This window comes from Chlorocebus sabaeus, chromosome 20 (genome assembly GCF_047675955.1).
Source record: "Chlorocebus sabaeus isolate Y175 chromosome 20, mChlSab1.0.hap1, whole genome shotgun sequence".
Lineage (NCBI taxonomy): Eukaryota > Metazoa > Chordata > Mammalia > Primates > Cercopithecidae > Chlorocebus > Chlorocebus sabaeus.
The window spans coordinates 4,574,587-4,590,578 of NC_132923.1; the positions used below are offsets into that span (position 1 = coordinate 4,574,587).

A 15,992-nucleotide genomic window follows, 5' to 3' on the forward strand; every position below is an offset into this window, starting at 1 on the left:
TGTCAAATAATTAATATATGTGATTTGAAATTATACAGGAATATAAGTTATAAATCAGTTATGCAAACCTTAAAAATATAGTGAAAAGTCTATTCAAGCACATTTATACTCAGGAATAGGTAACTAAATAAAAGTCATTACTTCTAGGTTTTAAAACACTTAACATCTTTCATTGCAAAAACATTTTTTTTTCTTTTTCTTTTTTTTTTTTATTATTATACTTTGAGTTCTAGGGTACATGTGCATAACATGCAGGTTTGTTACATATGTATACTTGTGCCATGTTGGTGTGCTGCACCCATCAACTCGTCAGCACCCATCAACTCGTCATTTACATCAGGTATAACTTCCAATGCAATCCCTCCCCCCTCCCCCCTCCCCATGATAGGCCCCGGTGTGTGATGTTCCCCTTCCCAAGTCCAAGTGATCTCGTTGTTCAGTTCCCACCTATGAGTGAGAACATGCGGTGTTTGGTTTTCTGTTCTTGTGATAGTTTGCTAAGAATGATGGTTTCCAGCTGCATCCATGTCCCTACAAAGGACACAAACTCATCCTTTTTTATGGCTGCATAGTATTCCATGGTGTATATGTGCCACATTTTCTTAATCCAGTCTGTCACTGATGGACATTTGGGTTGATTCCAAGTCTTTGCTATTGTGAATAGTGCCACAATAAACATACGTGTGCATGTGTCTTTATAGCAGCATGATTTATAATCCTTTGGGTATATACCCATTAATGGGATGGCTGGGTCATATGGTACATCTAGTTCTAGATCCTTGAGGAATCACCATACTGTTTTCCATAATGGTTGAACTAGTTTACAATCCCACCAACAGTGTAAAAGTGTTCCTATTTCTCCACATCCTCTCCAGCACCTGTTGTTTCCTGACTTTTTAATGATCGCCATTCTAACTGGTGTGAGATGGTATCTCATTGTGGTTTTGATTTGCATTTCTCTGATGGCCAGTGATGATGAGCATTTTTTCATGTGTCTGTTGGCTGTATGAATGTCTTCTTTTGAGAAATGTCTGTTTATATCCTTTGCCCACTTTTTGATGGGGTTGTTTGTTTTTTTCTTGTAAATATGTTTGAGTTCTTTGTAGGTTCTGGATATTAGCCCTTTGTCAGATGAGTAGATTGCAAAAATTTCTCCCATTCTGTAGGTTGCCTGTTCACTCTGATGGTAGTTTCTTTTGCTGTGCAGAAGCTCTTTAGTTTAATTAGATCCCATTTGTCAATTTTGGCTTTTGCTGCTGTTGCTTTTGGTGTTTTAGACATGAAGTCTTTGCCCATGCCTATGTCCTGAATGGTACTACCTAGGTTTTCCTCTAGGATTTTTATGGTATTAGGTCTAACATTTAAGTCTCTAATCCATCTTGAATTAATTTTCGTATAAGGAGTAAGGAAAGGATCCAGTTTCTGCTTTCTACTTATGGCTAGCCAATTTTCCCAGCACCATTTATTAAATAGGGAATCCTTTCCCCATTTCTTGTTTCTCTCAGGTTTGTCAAAGATCAGATGGCTGTAGATGTGTGGTATTATTTCTGAGGACTCTGTTCTGTTCCATTGGTCTATATCTCTGTTTTGGTACCAGTACCATGCTGTTTTGGTTACTGTAGCCTTGTAGTATAGTTTGAAGTCAGGTAGCGTGATGCCTCCAGCTTTGATCTTTTGACTTAGGATTGTCTTGGAGATGCGGGGTCTTTTTTTGGTTCCATATGAACTTTAAAGCAGTTTTTTCCAATTCTGTGAAGAAACTCTTTGGTAGCTTGATGGGGATGGCATTGAATCTATAAATCACCTTGGGCAGTATGGCCATTTTTACGATATTGATTCTTCCTATCCATGAGCATGGTATGTTCTTCCATTTGTTTGTGTCCTCTTTGATTTCACTGAGCAGTGGTTTGTAGTTCTCCTTGAAGAGGTCCTTTACATCCCTTGTAAGTTGGATTCCTAGGTATTTTATTCTCTTGGAAGCAATTGTGAATGGAAGTTCATTCATGATTTGGCTCTCTGTTTGTCTGTTACTGGTGTATAAGAATGCTTGTGATTTTTGCACATTAATTTTGTATCCTGAGACTTTGCTGAAGTTGCTGATCAGCTTAAGGAGATTTTGGGCTGAGACAATGGGGTTTTCTAAATAGACGATCATGTCATCTGTGAACATGGACAATTTGACTTCTTCTTTTCCTGACTGAATCCCCTTGATTTCTTTCTCTTGCCTGATTGCCCTAGCCAGAACTTCCAACACTATGTTGAATAGGAGTGTTGAGAGAGGGCATCCCTGTCTTGTGCCAGTTTTCAAAGGGAATTTTTCCAGTTTTTGCCCATTCAGTATGATATTGGCTGTGGGTTTGTCATAAATAGCTCTTATTATTTTGAGGTACGTTCCATCAGTACCAAATTTATTGAGCGTTTTTAGCATGAAGGGCTGTTGAATTTTGTCAAAGGCCTTTTCTGCATCTATTGAGATAATCATGTGGTTCTTGTCTTTGGTTCTGTTTATATGTTGGATTATGTTTATTGATTTGTGAATGTTGAACCAGCCTTGCATCCCAGGGATGAAGCCCACTTGATCATGGTGGATAAGCTTTTTGATATGTTGCTGAATACGGTTTGCCAGTATTTTATTGAGGATTTTTGCATTGATGTTCATCAGGGATATTGGTCTAAAATTCTCTTTTTTTGTTGTGTCTCTGCCAGGCTTTGGTATCAGGATGATGTTGGCCTCATAAAATGAGTTAGGGAGGATTCCCTCTTTTTCTATTGATTGGAAAAGTTTCAGAAGGAATGGTACCAGCTCCTCCTTGTACATAGGGTAGAATTTGGCTGTGAATCCATCTGGTCCTGGACTTTTTTTGGTTGGTAGGCTATTAATTATTGCCTCAATTTCAGAGCCTGCTATTGGTCTATTCAGGGATTCAACTTCTTCCTGGTTTAGTCTTGGAAGAGTATAAGTGTCCAGCAAATTATCCATTTCTTCTAGATTTTCCAGTTTATTTGCATAGAGGTGTTTATAGTATTCTCTGATGGTAGTTTGTATTTCTGTGGGGTCGGTGATGATATCCCCTTTATCATTTTTTATTGCGTCAATTTGATTCTTCTCTCTTTTCTTATTTATTAGTCTTGCTTGTGGTCTGTCAATTTTGTTGATCTTTTCAAAAAACCAACTCCTGGATTCATTGATTTTTTGGAGGGTTTTTTGTGTTTCTATCTCCTTCAGTTCTGCTCTGATCTTAGTTATTTCTTGCCTTCTGCTAGCTTTCAAATGTGTTTGCTCTTCCTTCTCTAGTTCTTTTAACTGCGATGTTAGAGTGTCAATTTTAGATCTTTCCTGCTTTCTCTTGTGGGCATTTAGTGCTATAAATTCCCCTCTACACACTGCTTTAAATGTGTCCCAGAGATTCTGGTATGTTGTATCTTTGTTCTCATTGGTTTCAAAGAACATCTTTATTTCTGCTTTCATTTCGTTATGTACCCAGTAGTCATTCAGGAGCAGATTGTTCAGTTTCCATGTAGTTGAGCGGTTTTGATTGAGTTTCTTAGTCCTGAGTTCTAGTTTGATTGCACTGTGGTCTGAGAGACAGTTTGTTATAATTTCTGTTCTTGTACATTTGCTGAGGAGTGCTTTACTTCCAATTATGTGGTCAATTTTGGAGTAAGTGCGATGTGGTGCTGAGAAGAATGTATATTCTGTTGAATTGGGGTGGAGAGTTCTGTAGATGTCTATTAGGTCTGCTTGCTGCAGAGATGAGTTCAATTCCTGGATATCCTTGTTAACTTTCTGTCTCGTTGATCTGTCTAATGTTGACAGTGGAGTGTTGAAGTCTCCCATGATTATTGTATGGGAGTCTAAGTCTCTTTGTAAGTCTCTAAGGACTTGCTTTATGAATCTGGGTGCTCCTGTATTGGGTGTATATATATTTAGGATAGTTAGCTCTTCCTGTTGAATTGATCCCTTTACCATTATGTAATGGCCTTCTTTGTCTCTTTTGATCTTTGATGGTTTATTGCAACCCCTGCTTTTTTTTGTTCTCCATTTGCTTGGTAAATCTTCCTCCATCCCTTTATTTTGAGCCTATGTATGTCTCTGCATGTGAGATGGGTCTCCTGAATACAGCACACTGATGGGTCTTGACTCTTTATCCAGTTTTCCAGTCTGTGTCTTTTAATTGGAGCATTTAGTCCATTTACATTTATGGTTAATATTGTTATGTGTGAACTTGATCCTGCCATTATGATATTAACTGGTTATTTTGCTCGTTAGTTGATGCAGTTTCTTCCTAGCCTTGATGGTCTTTACATTTTGGCATGTTTTTGCAATGGCTGGTACCAGTTGTTCCTTTCCATGTTTAGTGCTTCCTTCAGGGTCTCTTGTAAGGCAGGCCTAGTGGTGACAAAATCTCTAAGCATTTGCATATCTGTAAAGGATTTTATTTCTCCTTCACTGATGAAACTTAGTTTGGCTGGATATGAAATTCTGGGTTTAAAATTCTGTTCTTTAAGAATGTTGAATATCTGCCCCCACTCTCTTCTGGCTTGTAGAGTTTCTGCCGAAAGATCTGCTGTTAGTCTGATGGGCTTCCCTTTGTGGGTAACCCGACCTTTCTCTCTGGCTGCCCTTAAGATTTTTTCCTTCATTTCAACTTTGGTGAATCTGGCAATTATGTGTGTTGGAGTTGCTCTTCTTGAGGAGTATCTTTGTGGTGTTCTCTGTATTTCCTGGATTTGAATGTTGGCCTGCCCTACTAGGTTGGGGAAGTTCTCCTGGATGATATCCTGAAGAGTGTTTTCCAACTTGGTTCCATTTTCCCCTTCACTTTCAGGCACCCCAATCAGATGTAGATTTGTTCTTTTTACATAATCCCATACTTCTTGCAGGCTTTGTTCATTTCTTTTTCTTCTTTTTTCTTTAGATTTCTCTTCTCGCTTCATTTCATTCATTTGATGCTCAATCGCTGATACTCTTTCTTCCAGTTGATCAAGTCGGTTACTGAAGCTTGTGCATTTTTCACGTATTTCTTGTGTCATGGTTTTCATCTCTTTTATTTCGTTTATGACCTTCTCTGCATTAATTACTCTAGCCATTAATTCTTCCACTTTTTTTTCAACATTTTTAGTTTCTTTGCACTGGGTACGTAATTCCTCCTCTAGTCTGAGAAGTTTGATGGACTGAAGCCTTCTTCTCTCATCTCGTCAAAATCATTCTCCGTCCAGCTTTGATCCGTTGCTGGCGATGAGCTGCGCTCCTTTGCCGGGGGAGATGTGCTCCTATTTTTTGAATTTCCAGCTTTTCTGCCCTGCCTTTTCCCCATCTTTGTGGTTTTATCTGCCGCTGGTCTTTGATGATGGTGACGTACTGATGGGGTTTTGGTGTAGGTGTCCTTCCTGTTTGATAGTTTTCCTTCTAACAGTCAGGACCCTCAGCTATAGGTCTGTTGGAGATTGCTTGAGGTCCACTCCAGACCCTGTTTGCCTGGGTATCAGCAGCAGAGGCTGCAGAAGATAGAATATTGCTGAACAGCGAGTGTACCTGTCTGATTCTTGCTTTGGAAGCTTCCTCTCAGGGGTGTACTCCACCCTGTGAGGTGTGGGGTGTCAGACTGCCCCTAGTGGGAGATGTCTCCCAGTTAGGCTACTCAGGGATCAGGGACCCACTTGAGCGGGCAGTCTGTCCCTTCTCAGATCTCAACCTCCGTGTTGGGAGATCCACTGCTCTCTTCAAAGCTGTCAGACAGAGTCGTTTGCATCTGCAGAGGTTTCTGCTGTGTTTGTTATTGTTTACTGTGCCCTGTCCCCAGAGGTGGAGTCTACAGAGACAGGCAGGTTTCCTTGAGCTGCTGTGAGCTCCACCCAGTTTGAGCTTCCCAGGGGCTTTGTTTACCCACTTAAGACTCAGCAATGGCAGGCGCCCCTCCCCCAGCCTCACTGCTGCCTTGCCGGTAGATCACAGACTGCTGTGCTAGCAATGAAGGATGCTCCGTGGGCGTGGGACCCTGCCAGTCAGGTGTGGGATATAATCTCCTGGTGTGCCCATTTCCTTAAAGCACAGTATTGGGGTGGAAGTTACCCGATTTTCCAGGTGTTGTGTGTCTCAGTTCCCCTGGCTAGGAAAAGGGATTCCCTTCCCCCTTGCGCTTCCCAGGTGAGGCAATGCCTCACCCTGCTTCAGCTCTCGCTGGTCGGGCTGCAGCAGCTGACCAGCACCGATTGTCCAGCACTCCCTAGTGAGATGAACCCAGTACCTCAGTTGAAAATGTAGAAATCACCAGTCTTCTGTGTCGCTCGTGCTGGGAGTTGGAGATTGGAGCTGTTCCTATTTGGCCATCTTGCTCCGCCCCTCATAAAAACATTTTAAGACTTTCAATATGCAATTGCATCTTTTATTACTATATCTTCCCTAAAAGCTAGAATGAGATTAGCACTTTGGACAGCCCCCTGAAAAATTCTGTTCTATTGAATAGCCATGTGCTCACCTAAGATTAATATATTAGACAGTGATAAAGTAGGTTGTAAAAAAAGTGAAACTATTTTAAAGTGTTTTACTCATAGATGTTAAAAACTCTTTTAATAGACAAGAACAGTCTGTGCTATTATCTTTATAACCTGTAAGTTAAATTCATGTCAAGTTTCCTCCAGAGACATATTTTAAACAGTGTTAGCAATTACAATGAAAGGACTGTAAGGCCTACCAGGGTCTCCACATTTGCCTACTTTCATAGGACCACTCTGCTATTTTCCAGATTACTGAGCACCCCATATTTTATTCTTTTTTTATCCGATGCTATTAAAATTCCAGAAAATATAAGATACTTCTTATGACCATTCTTCAGGTTAGAGAAAGTAGTTAATCATTTCTCCCTCATGGGACAGAGAGTAGGTTTTCTTGAAACATTCTCTATGACTTGGAGCACAAAGCTAAAGCAACTGTTTTAGCCCAGTAGCCACTCTTCTGTTAAAAAAGACACAGTTCAAATAACAGAGACAAGGACAGTAAAGTACAGCAGAGGCTTTGACGTTAAACTTCTAGAGTAGAACTCTAATTGTAACGCTTCTTAGTTGTGTGACCCTAGGAAGGATTCTTAACCTCTCTATACCACAGTATTCTCATTTGTAAAATTGGCATAATCATAGTTCTTAAATGAGTTTACATAGTACATGCAATTCCTGACCCAGAGTAAGTGTTTAATAGGTGTTATCTTTTATTATTAAGGTCATCTTTATAACAACCTAGTTTGCCTAGTTTTCTTTCAGTCAACAAACAACGTTGTCTGAAGGTATCTGTAACCACTGGTCTTTGATCTTCAACTCTTCTTATCCATATCACTTGTGGACTGCCAGACAGACCCTCTTGGTTAATTCATTGCATTGCTGTCTTCATTATGTTGATAGAACCCACCTCATCTCAAGTCTGAAAATTCACAGAAATTTACCCATTTACTTTTCCCTTTCCCATCCAAAACACACATGAAAAAAAAAACTAACAGGAGGAAAGCATAGGAAGAGTCGTATTCCTGAACATAATTGTGTGTGTGTTTGTTTGGTTTTAATAACAGATATTTTTGATTAAAAGTGAACAAACGCAGCACTTTAGGACCTCGACTTTGTGAATTTTATAAAAGAAACCTCTAAACAGTGTTAAAAGTCAATAGAGAAGAGCTAGAAAAGGAAACAGGGACCTTGGTTCCTAAAATGAAAGGTAAGATCTGTCTGTCAGATCCTGATTTCCTAAGATAGCACCTACGCAGAGACGGCTCTGCAGAGCATAGGAAGGGAGCACACACCCTACTGACACCAGTGCCTGCAGGCACGCCTTCTGCTTTTCATTCTTCTGATCCTTACCTACACAAGAGTGTGTTCTTTGGGAGTTGAACAGAGCTGAAATTGGATCTTCATCTCACCATTTCCAGGTCAGGGATCTTAGCAAGCTATGTTCTTTCAGATGTAGTTATTTTTGGTCAAGCCTCCTCTGAATTCATGAGGGAGAATTAATTGCCCCCTTCCAGCACTTTGTTTTGATATCTACTTGGGAGATTAACATTTTGCAAAATACGAATTTGTCAGGATTTCTATATTTTATATTAGATATTGATTTTACTATAGATATTGATTTTACTCTAAAGGGAATCATATTATATTAATCTTTTTATTCTCAAAATTTTCATGAATAAATGAAGGAAAGTGGAAACAATTTTGATAGGACTAGCATAGAACTAGCACACAATGCTGTTAATTTGCTTTAGCCTTGAGAGACTTCCCTGACAGTTATTTCTCTGCCTAGAAATGTCTCTGACCTCTGTGCATAAAGAAAGTAAAACAAGAGAAAATCAACACTATTAGATAAAATATTGGCCCCAAATTTCAATAGGAACTAGTAGATGGAAGACGTGGAAGACCAACTGGTTTTCCTAAGGTGGGGGAATGTCCTGGAAACAAACAGGATGTAAGTCTAGCTCCCTCCTTTCATTATCTCCTTCCCTCTACTGTATGAACATCCCTCAAATCTGGGTCTTGGATTTTGGTATTTTGATTCATTAAAAATTCAATCCAACAAAAAGCGCCACAGAAAAAAAGAAGTTTTTAAAAAGAACATTTATTCTGATGCCGACAGCTCTGTGAGTTGGAGTTCCCTGGGACTAGGGTTTCCCTAATTACCAGCCTAAACTGCTTTACCTAATTGGAGCCATTATAGGGATAGTTGTTTTTCTCTCAAATCTAGAGTCATCGTGTAGAATTCCCAGGAGAGTCTATTTTCTCATTCTAGTAATGCTTAGGAAAAGATACCCACATACACACATACAGAGGGAAAGAGAGATAGAAGGAGACAAAGACAGAGAGGAGAGGGAATGAGAGAGAGAGAATAATTCTACAGAAAGAGTCAGATCTATATATCACTGAATAAGGGAAATTCATCTTGAGGGACTCAAGGTAGAAATATGACAGAAGAGCAGAGAAAGTTTGTCTTAGTAGCTCTATATGCCCCATATTAGGGTAGAAAAGATAGTCTTCATCCATGTTTATTTTAACTCCGGAACCGAACAGCAGCAAGGTCAGTGAATTAACTCATTTTGGGGAATAGGAGATAACTAAAGGAAGAATAAAACAATTGTGTAAAAACTGATGTCCAAATAGGCCTATACATATTCAGAATAGCTGTTGGGAAGGTTTTGAGTGAGGAGGACTTAGGAAAAAGTATTACAGGGCACGTTAGTACAAAGTGTAAAGATTTCAGTTACTAAATATCCTAGGGAATGGGTGGGATTCAAACAGGGTCAAAGTTCAAAGGATATCCTTAAGACCACAAATAAGCATTGTGATTAACTTCTGATATATCTCAGGAATAAATGTTACAGTAATCAGGTGAGATTTCCAGTTATCTGTTGGTCATTTAATGTCATTGACATGTGCACTAGACTTACCATTACTCAGTTTTGTATGGAGACAGTGTTCAATAGGTAAAGTTGAATGTGTTTCTTCTTGGTTAAAATCTTACTCATCGTTTCTGTGTCATAATTGCATTTCTTCAAAAGATTAGAGAATTAGGTCTGGGTCTGCTCAGAAGACACCTGCTTGAATTCGTAGCCGATTCAATTTGTAAAACCCTGTTCTGAGGGCCATAGTTAGATGTGGTGACTACTTTTAGAGACATCAAGATTTACGGAAAAATCAGATGAGTATGTAAAAACTCAAGAACACTTAAAAAGAAAAATATTTTTATAGGAATATATATATATAATACACACATCATCTCTCTATATATATATGCGCGAGCACGCACACACACACACACACGCACACATGCGTGTCAAAACTAGAAAAGACATGTAGAACTTAGAAAACATGGAGGCAGAAATTCAGAAATTGGAGGGGAAAGGAGAGGAAGGACAGATTCCTTTTAGGAATGTTCAGAGACCAGAAAAACATATGTTACATGTTTGAAATAACAGTTTTGCTAAACTGGATAGATAATTTGCAGTTTCAATAGCAACAGAAGACAAGGTCTCTTTGTTTTCTGCAGAAAATAGCAACAGATACATTTTAGGACCACATTAAAGGAAGATGATGCTAACTTTTGTGTGTAAAAAAAATAAGAGCTTGATGAGACTTAGTCATAAAATCAATTAACAAATGCATGCATAGCTAATATAAATAGGAAGTTATTAATAAATTTCCATTTCCTAAAGCATGTAGAAAGCAAGACAATTATCAATGCCAGACAATAAAGGGAATTTATTATTTCCTGATTCAGTGATTAGGAAAGAGTTATCCTAGAGGATTTGAGGTTGTTTCACTTTTAAAGAAAAGACAATTGGGATGAAGGAAATGATGAGAAAACGATACTTAAGTATAGATATGAGAGGAGAATCACAAGAGGAAACTAGCTTCACAAAGATGACCTTTAGAGAATGGAGGCTTGGGTAGCCAAAAGTAAGACTGGATGCAGAAACTTCTGGAAACTCATTGCAATAGTGTATACTTTATGACTAGGCATCCAATTAGGGTGAAGAGAGTGGAAATAAAAGATATTAGTGATATAGTAAAAAATAAATAAATTGTGCAGACCTTGATGAATTTGGTTTTAGAGTGTAAGGAATAATAGACATAAAATGAGTAAAGTTGTTATCTAGGTGGACAAAAATTTAAAAAGTCAGCAAGAGAAACTGGTTTAGAAATGAGGGTAAGGATATTGTATTTGTTTGCTAGGGTTGCCATAAGAAGCACTACACAGTGAATGGTTTAAACAGCAGAAATTTAATTTCTCACAATTCTGGAGACTAGAAGTATGAGATTGAGTTTTTAGCAGGGTTGCTTTCTTTTGACTCCTCTCTTCTTGGCTTGTAGGTGGCTGTTTTCTTACTGAGTCTTCACACGGTTCTCCCTCTGAAACTGTATCTGAATTTCCTCTTTTTTTTTTTTTTTTTTTTTTTTTTTTTTTTGACAGAGTCTTGCTCTGTCGCCCAGCCTGGAGTGCAGTGGTGCAATCTCGGCTCACAGCAACCTCCACTTTCTCGGTTCACGTTGTTCTCCCGCCTCAGCCTTCCGAGTACCTGGGACTACAGGTGCCCGCCACCATGCCCGGCTAATTTTGTTTTTGTATTTTTAGTAGAGACGGGGTTTCACCGTGTTAGCCAGGATGATCTCGATCTCCTGACTTCATGATCCCCCTGCCTCAGCCTCCCAAAGTGCTGGGATTACAGGCGTGAGACACTGCGCCCAGCCAATTTACTCTTCTTGTAAGGACACTGACCCTATTGAATTAAGGGCCACCCTAATTTCCTCATTTGAACTTTGTTACCTCTTTAAATACTGTATGTCCAAGTACAGTCACATTCTGAGGAACTGGGGGTTAGAAACTCAACCTACAAATTTTCAGGGGACACAATGTAACAGCCCATAATAGGTGAGGAGGTATGTTTGGGTTTACTTAGAAACCTCAAGGTGAGGTTTCTAAGTAAGCGAGTCCTGAAGAAAATGTGGAGCTCATGAGAGATATCAAAAACAAGGAATTCTGGAGTCATAATAACTACCGAGAATAGAAGGCCAATACAAGTTGATAAATAATCTTGAATAAATAAGATCTTGAAACAATAGATTCTTCTATGTGAAAGGAAATATAGAGAAAAGAGAAAATGATCACACAATTTGGGGTTATGTTTACACTTGGGATATAAAAAATTGAATAACCAATGAGGAAAACCAGGATAGCGTGGCATCAAATAGGCGAAGAAAGGAGAGAGTTTCAAACATTGGGCAATTGACCTTTGGAAGTTAGTGGCAATGAAGACAGAAAGAGGCCATTAAATTTCAATGAGAAAGTCACTGATATACCTTAAGAAAAGAGATATGGGAAGTTGAGGGTGGATAAATTATTTAAAGAGATTCAAAGAAGAATGAATAGAATAAATACCTTTTATACATTAGAAAAATAATGCAGTTGTTACAAAGGAGGGAAATAATCTGAATAGAAACAGCATTTTCTCCCAAGATAAGAAGAAACATGCATGTTTGATTGCAGAAGAGATAAATAAAGTAAAAAAAAACATTCTAGAAAGAGAATAAATTAATAGGACAATATCCTATAATGTGTGCGTGTGCAGTTGAAATTGTATTCTACAGGGCACTGCAGCTCTGCCATTCCTTCTAACTACCCCCATTCAATTGTACCAGAGCAAGTGTACAACCATATTAAGCATTTATTTATTAATATAGTTAGTTTTCATAAATTACTTCAAGATCTCCTTACCGAGAAGATGTAGAAGAGAAGGAAAGGAAGGAGATAGAATAGACCATCTTATAAAAGAAAGTAAAATAACTTACGATTATTTCCATAGCTTTTCTTCTCCAAATATTCTCTGAATTATGATTAAGAATATACATATGAAGAGAGGGAGAGTTATTAGACAGAGAAAGAGGGTTGAAAGAATTCACCAGCAATGGCTTTGTCTTTATCATAAAAATATGCCAGTCAAATCATATGCCAAGAATCCAGTAAAGTGGGAGCTTGAAAAAAAATATTTGGAACAGTGTGGGGAGATTATTAGGGAATCAATAAGATTTAAATATCAAAAAGAACATCCTCTTAATTATTTGTTATTCCTTCAATGCCTCGTCTAATTCTATATTTACCTAAATAAAATCGTTTTAAAATATAGTCCCCTGACCAGCAGGACCACCATTGCCTGAAAATTTGTTAGAAATGAAAATTCTTGGGCCCTACCTCAGAACTACAGATTAGGAACGAGCTCTCAGTATGAGGACCAGAAATCTGAGTTTTAACAAACCCTCCAGGTGATTCTAATGCATGTCAATATTTGATAATTTCACATCCAAAATATTGACTGTGCTTTCCGACTGGGTTTTTCCCACACTACAACTTAAGTCTTAAGCAACTATGGAATATGGACCATGTCCTTCTTCCTTGTCTTCCTTTCTACTCCCATTACAGGGCTCTATTCAGAGGCTGGCTTCTTGTAAGCGTATTTCTTTATCCAATAGTAGACGCCTCCTAGGAGACTTGAGTGCACTGGAAATTGAAACTCTCACTTCCAACTTGGAGATGGAGAGCCCCAATCAAACCACCGCTCAGGAGTTTATCTTCTCTGCCTTCCCTTATTCCTGGGTTAAGTCTGTTGTCTGCTTTGTTCCACTGCTTTTCATCTATGCTTTCATTGTTGTTGGAAACCTGATCATCCTCACAGTGGTCCAGTTGAATACTCACCTCCACACTCCCATGTATATTTTTATCAGTGCTCTTTCTTTCCTGGAGATTTGGTATACCACAGCCACAATTCCAAAGATGCTGTCTAGCCTGCTTAGTGAGAGGAGGAGCATTTCCTTCAATGGTTGTCTCCTACAGATGTATTTCTTCCATTCCACCGGCATCAGTGAGGTGTGTCTCTTGACAGCTATGGCCTTTGACCGCTACCTGGCCATCTGCAGCCCACTTCATTATCCCACTATCATGACCCCCAAGCTATGTACCCAACTGACTTTAAGTTGCTGTGTTTGTGGCTTTATCACACCCCTTCCTGAGATTGTCTGGATCTCTACACTGCCATTTTGTGGTTCGAATCACCTTGAGCATATCTTCTGTGACTTCCTCCCAGTGCTGCGCCTGGCCTGCACAGACACACGAGCCATCGTCATGATTCAGGTAGTGGACATCATCCATGCAGTGGAGATTATTACAGCTGTCATGATCATCTTCATGTCCTACATTGGTATTGTGGCTGTAATTCTACGTATTCGTTCAGCTGGAGGCCGCCGCAAAGCATTTTCCACGTGTGTCTCTCACCTCATAGTCTTTTTGCTCTTTTTTGGCAGTGTGGCTCTCATGTACCTACGCTTCTCTGCCACCTACTCCTTGTTCTGGGATACAGCCATTGCTCTGGCCTTTGCAGTTTTGTCTCCCTTCTTCAACCCCATTATCTATAGCCTGAGGAATAAAGAAATAAAAGAAACTATAAAAAAGCACATAGGTCAAGCTAAAGTATTTTTTTTTCCATAAGACAAGGGACCTCCAGTAAGATCTTTTAGTTGAGATCCTGTATAGTTGGTGGTTTCTCTTCACCTTCAACTCTCAGCAATCTGTCTTTTCCTATTAGCCTTTTATTGAAACTGGTCTCCCAAAGCTCACAAAAAAAAAAAAAAAAAAAAAAAGAACCAATTCAGTAATAGCTAAAGTCAATAGCTTCTATTTAATCTTTACTCAGTTAGACATATTTTTCAATCTGATTTTATTAATTAAACTTTCTGCCACTCAAGTTATTTGTAGTAAATTCATCGTGTTGAAATGTTCTGTGTAAATATCTACTTTAATTTTAAAGCAATTAACATATTTGTCTGTAAGACATGGTCATTTAAAAAGTATCCTTCATAAGACTAAGTTTTATACATGGTGCCTTCAGCTTCTATAGTTGAAAAATGATTCAAATTTATAAATTGAGTATCCAAGTATTGATCAATAAGCGATTTAATTAAGTTACTCATTAAATAATCAGTTTTTCATGATAAATAAAAAAACCCAGATGTTGCATTCACTGTGATCAAATGCATTGTACATATTAAGTAATAAACATAAAATCTATCTGTTGAATGAATAAACCAACCTGCCACCATGCTGCACTCTGATTGTTTTAGACAATCGATCAATTGTGTTAGGCAACAATCTTTCAGGCTCTCTTCTTTGGCTTTAGAATTCCAAACTCATTTCTATCCTACCTTGGTGATGCTTCTTTCTCTTGCTGAGTTTTCATGTCATACACGCTTTATAAAAAGCGATTTTTCTCCAGGGCTCATTATTCAGCTAAGATAGGATAAAGCTTATTACTGTGCAAATGTTAATAAATTTTTACCCTTCTCTAGCCGGCCAACACAAATCCTATAGCTATCAGTGTGATTTCCCCACTTTTGTGCCACAATCTTTCCATTACTTTTACTCCTAAATCTTATGATATTTTAAAACCAAATGGGAAGATAGAAGTTAAGGAGAGACCTTATAAAAAGGGGTAATGCTATCAAATAAAAGTTGGGATACAGAAGAGAAGAAAAATCAGAGAAAACCTGTTGATTGTGAGTGCAGGGGGTCTGGGTAAAAGAAAGGCTTTAGGGGATACTTGGTTTAAGAACAGGAGGACAGAGGGAAAAAGAAATGCAAGAAGTATCACTGAGTTTAAGTCAAGTATTTTTAATCTTCTTCAAATGACATGAAAAATGTCATTGTTTTTCTAATTTGTTGACTAATTGATGCTATTGTAAGTGCAATATTGTTACAGAGCTGATACACATAAAGCTCCATTATATGAAAGGGGCATACCATTTTTTCTCTGTCCTTTCCACTTTTAAGTTTTGCAACAATCATTTCCTAAATATTATCAATATCCCTAAAAGTTAATATAGCTAACACTACCTGCTTTACATGCATACTTTCTCAACTTCAAGCTTCTTTCCCCCTTGCAAACTGAGCTGTTCTTACAACTTAGATCTGATTGCTTTATTAGCCTGCCTTAAAACCTTCTGTGATTAAACATACCTTCATTTCAAATTATGAACATAAAGTAATTTTACTAGTTCTGTGTGTGTGTGTGTGTGTGTGTGTGCAGGTAATGAAAAAATATTTCAAGCTGAGGGAAAAACAAGAGAAAATAAAACAGAAAAAAAGTTCATCATGTGTTGATGTTCCCGTTACCTTGTAAATGTGAATACACTGGATTAAGGAAACATACGTCTTCTGGCCTGGAGAGGATAGAAGCTGCTAACTTATTCCCTGATAGTTTTAAATATATTTATTTTACCTAAAATTTCACTGCATTTATTAATCAAATTTTTACTAGTAATAATAAAATACCATATGTGATGGTTAATACTGAGTGTCAACTTGATTGGATTGAAGGATGCAAAGCATTGTTCCTGGGTGTGTCTGTGAGGGTGTTGCCAAAGGAGATTTAACACTTGAGTCAGTGGACTGGGAGAGGCAGACCCACCCTCAA

General features: G+C 38.3%; 1 protein-coding gene across 1 annotated transcript; it reads left to right on the plus strand.

Moving 5' to 3' along the window:
* Window positions 1-12,877: 12,877 nt before the first annotated feature.
* Window positions 12,878-14,040, plus strand: OR6K2 (olfactory receptor family 6 subfamily K member 2). The gene has a single exon (XM_007976609.3). It carries the CDS (start codon window positions 12,896-12,898, stop codon window positions 14,009-14,011), a length of 1,116 nt encoding a protein of 371 aa, XP_007974800.3. The 5' UTR covers window positions 12,878-12,895; the 3' UTR covers window positions 14,012-14,040.
* Window positions 14,041-15,992: the final 1,952 nt, after the last annotated feature.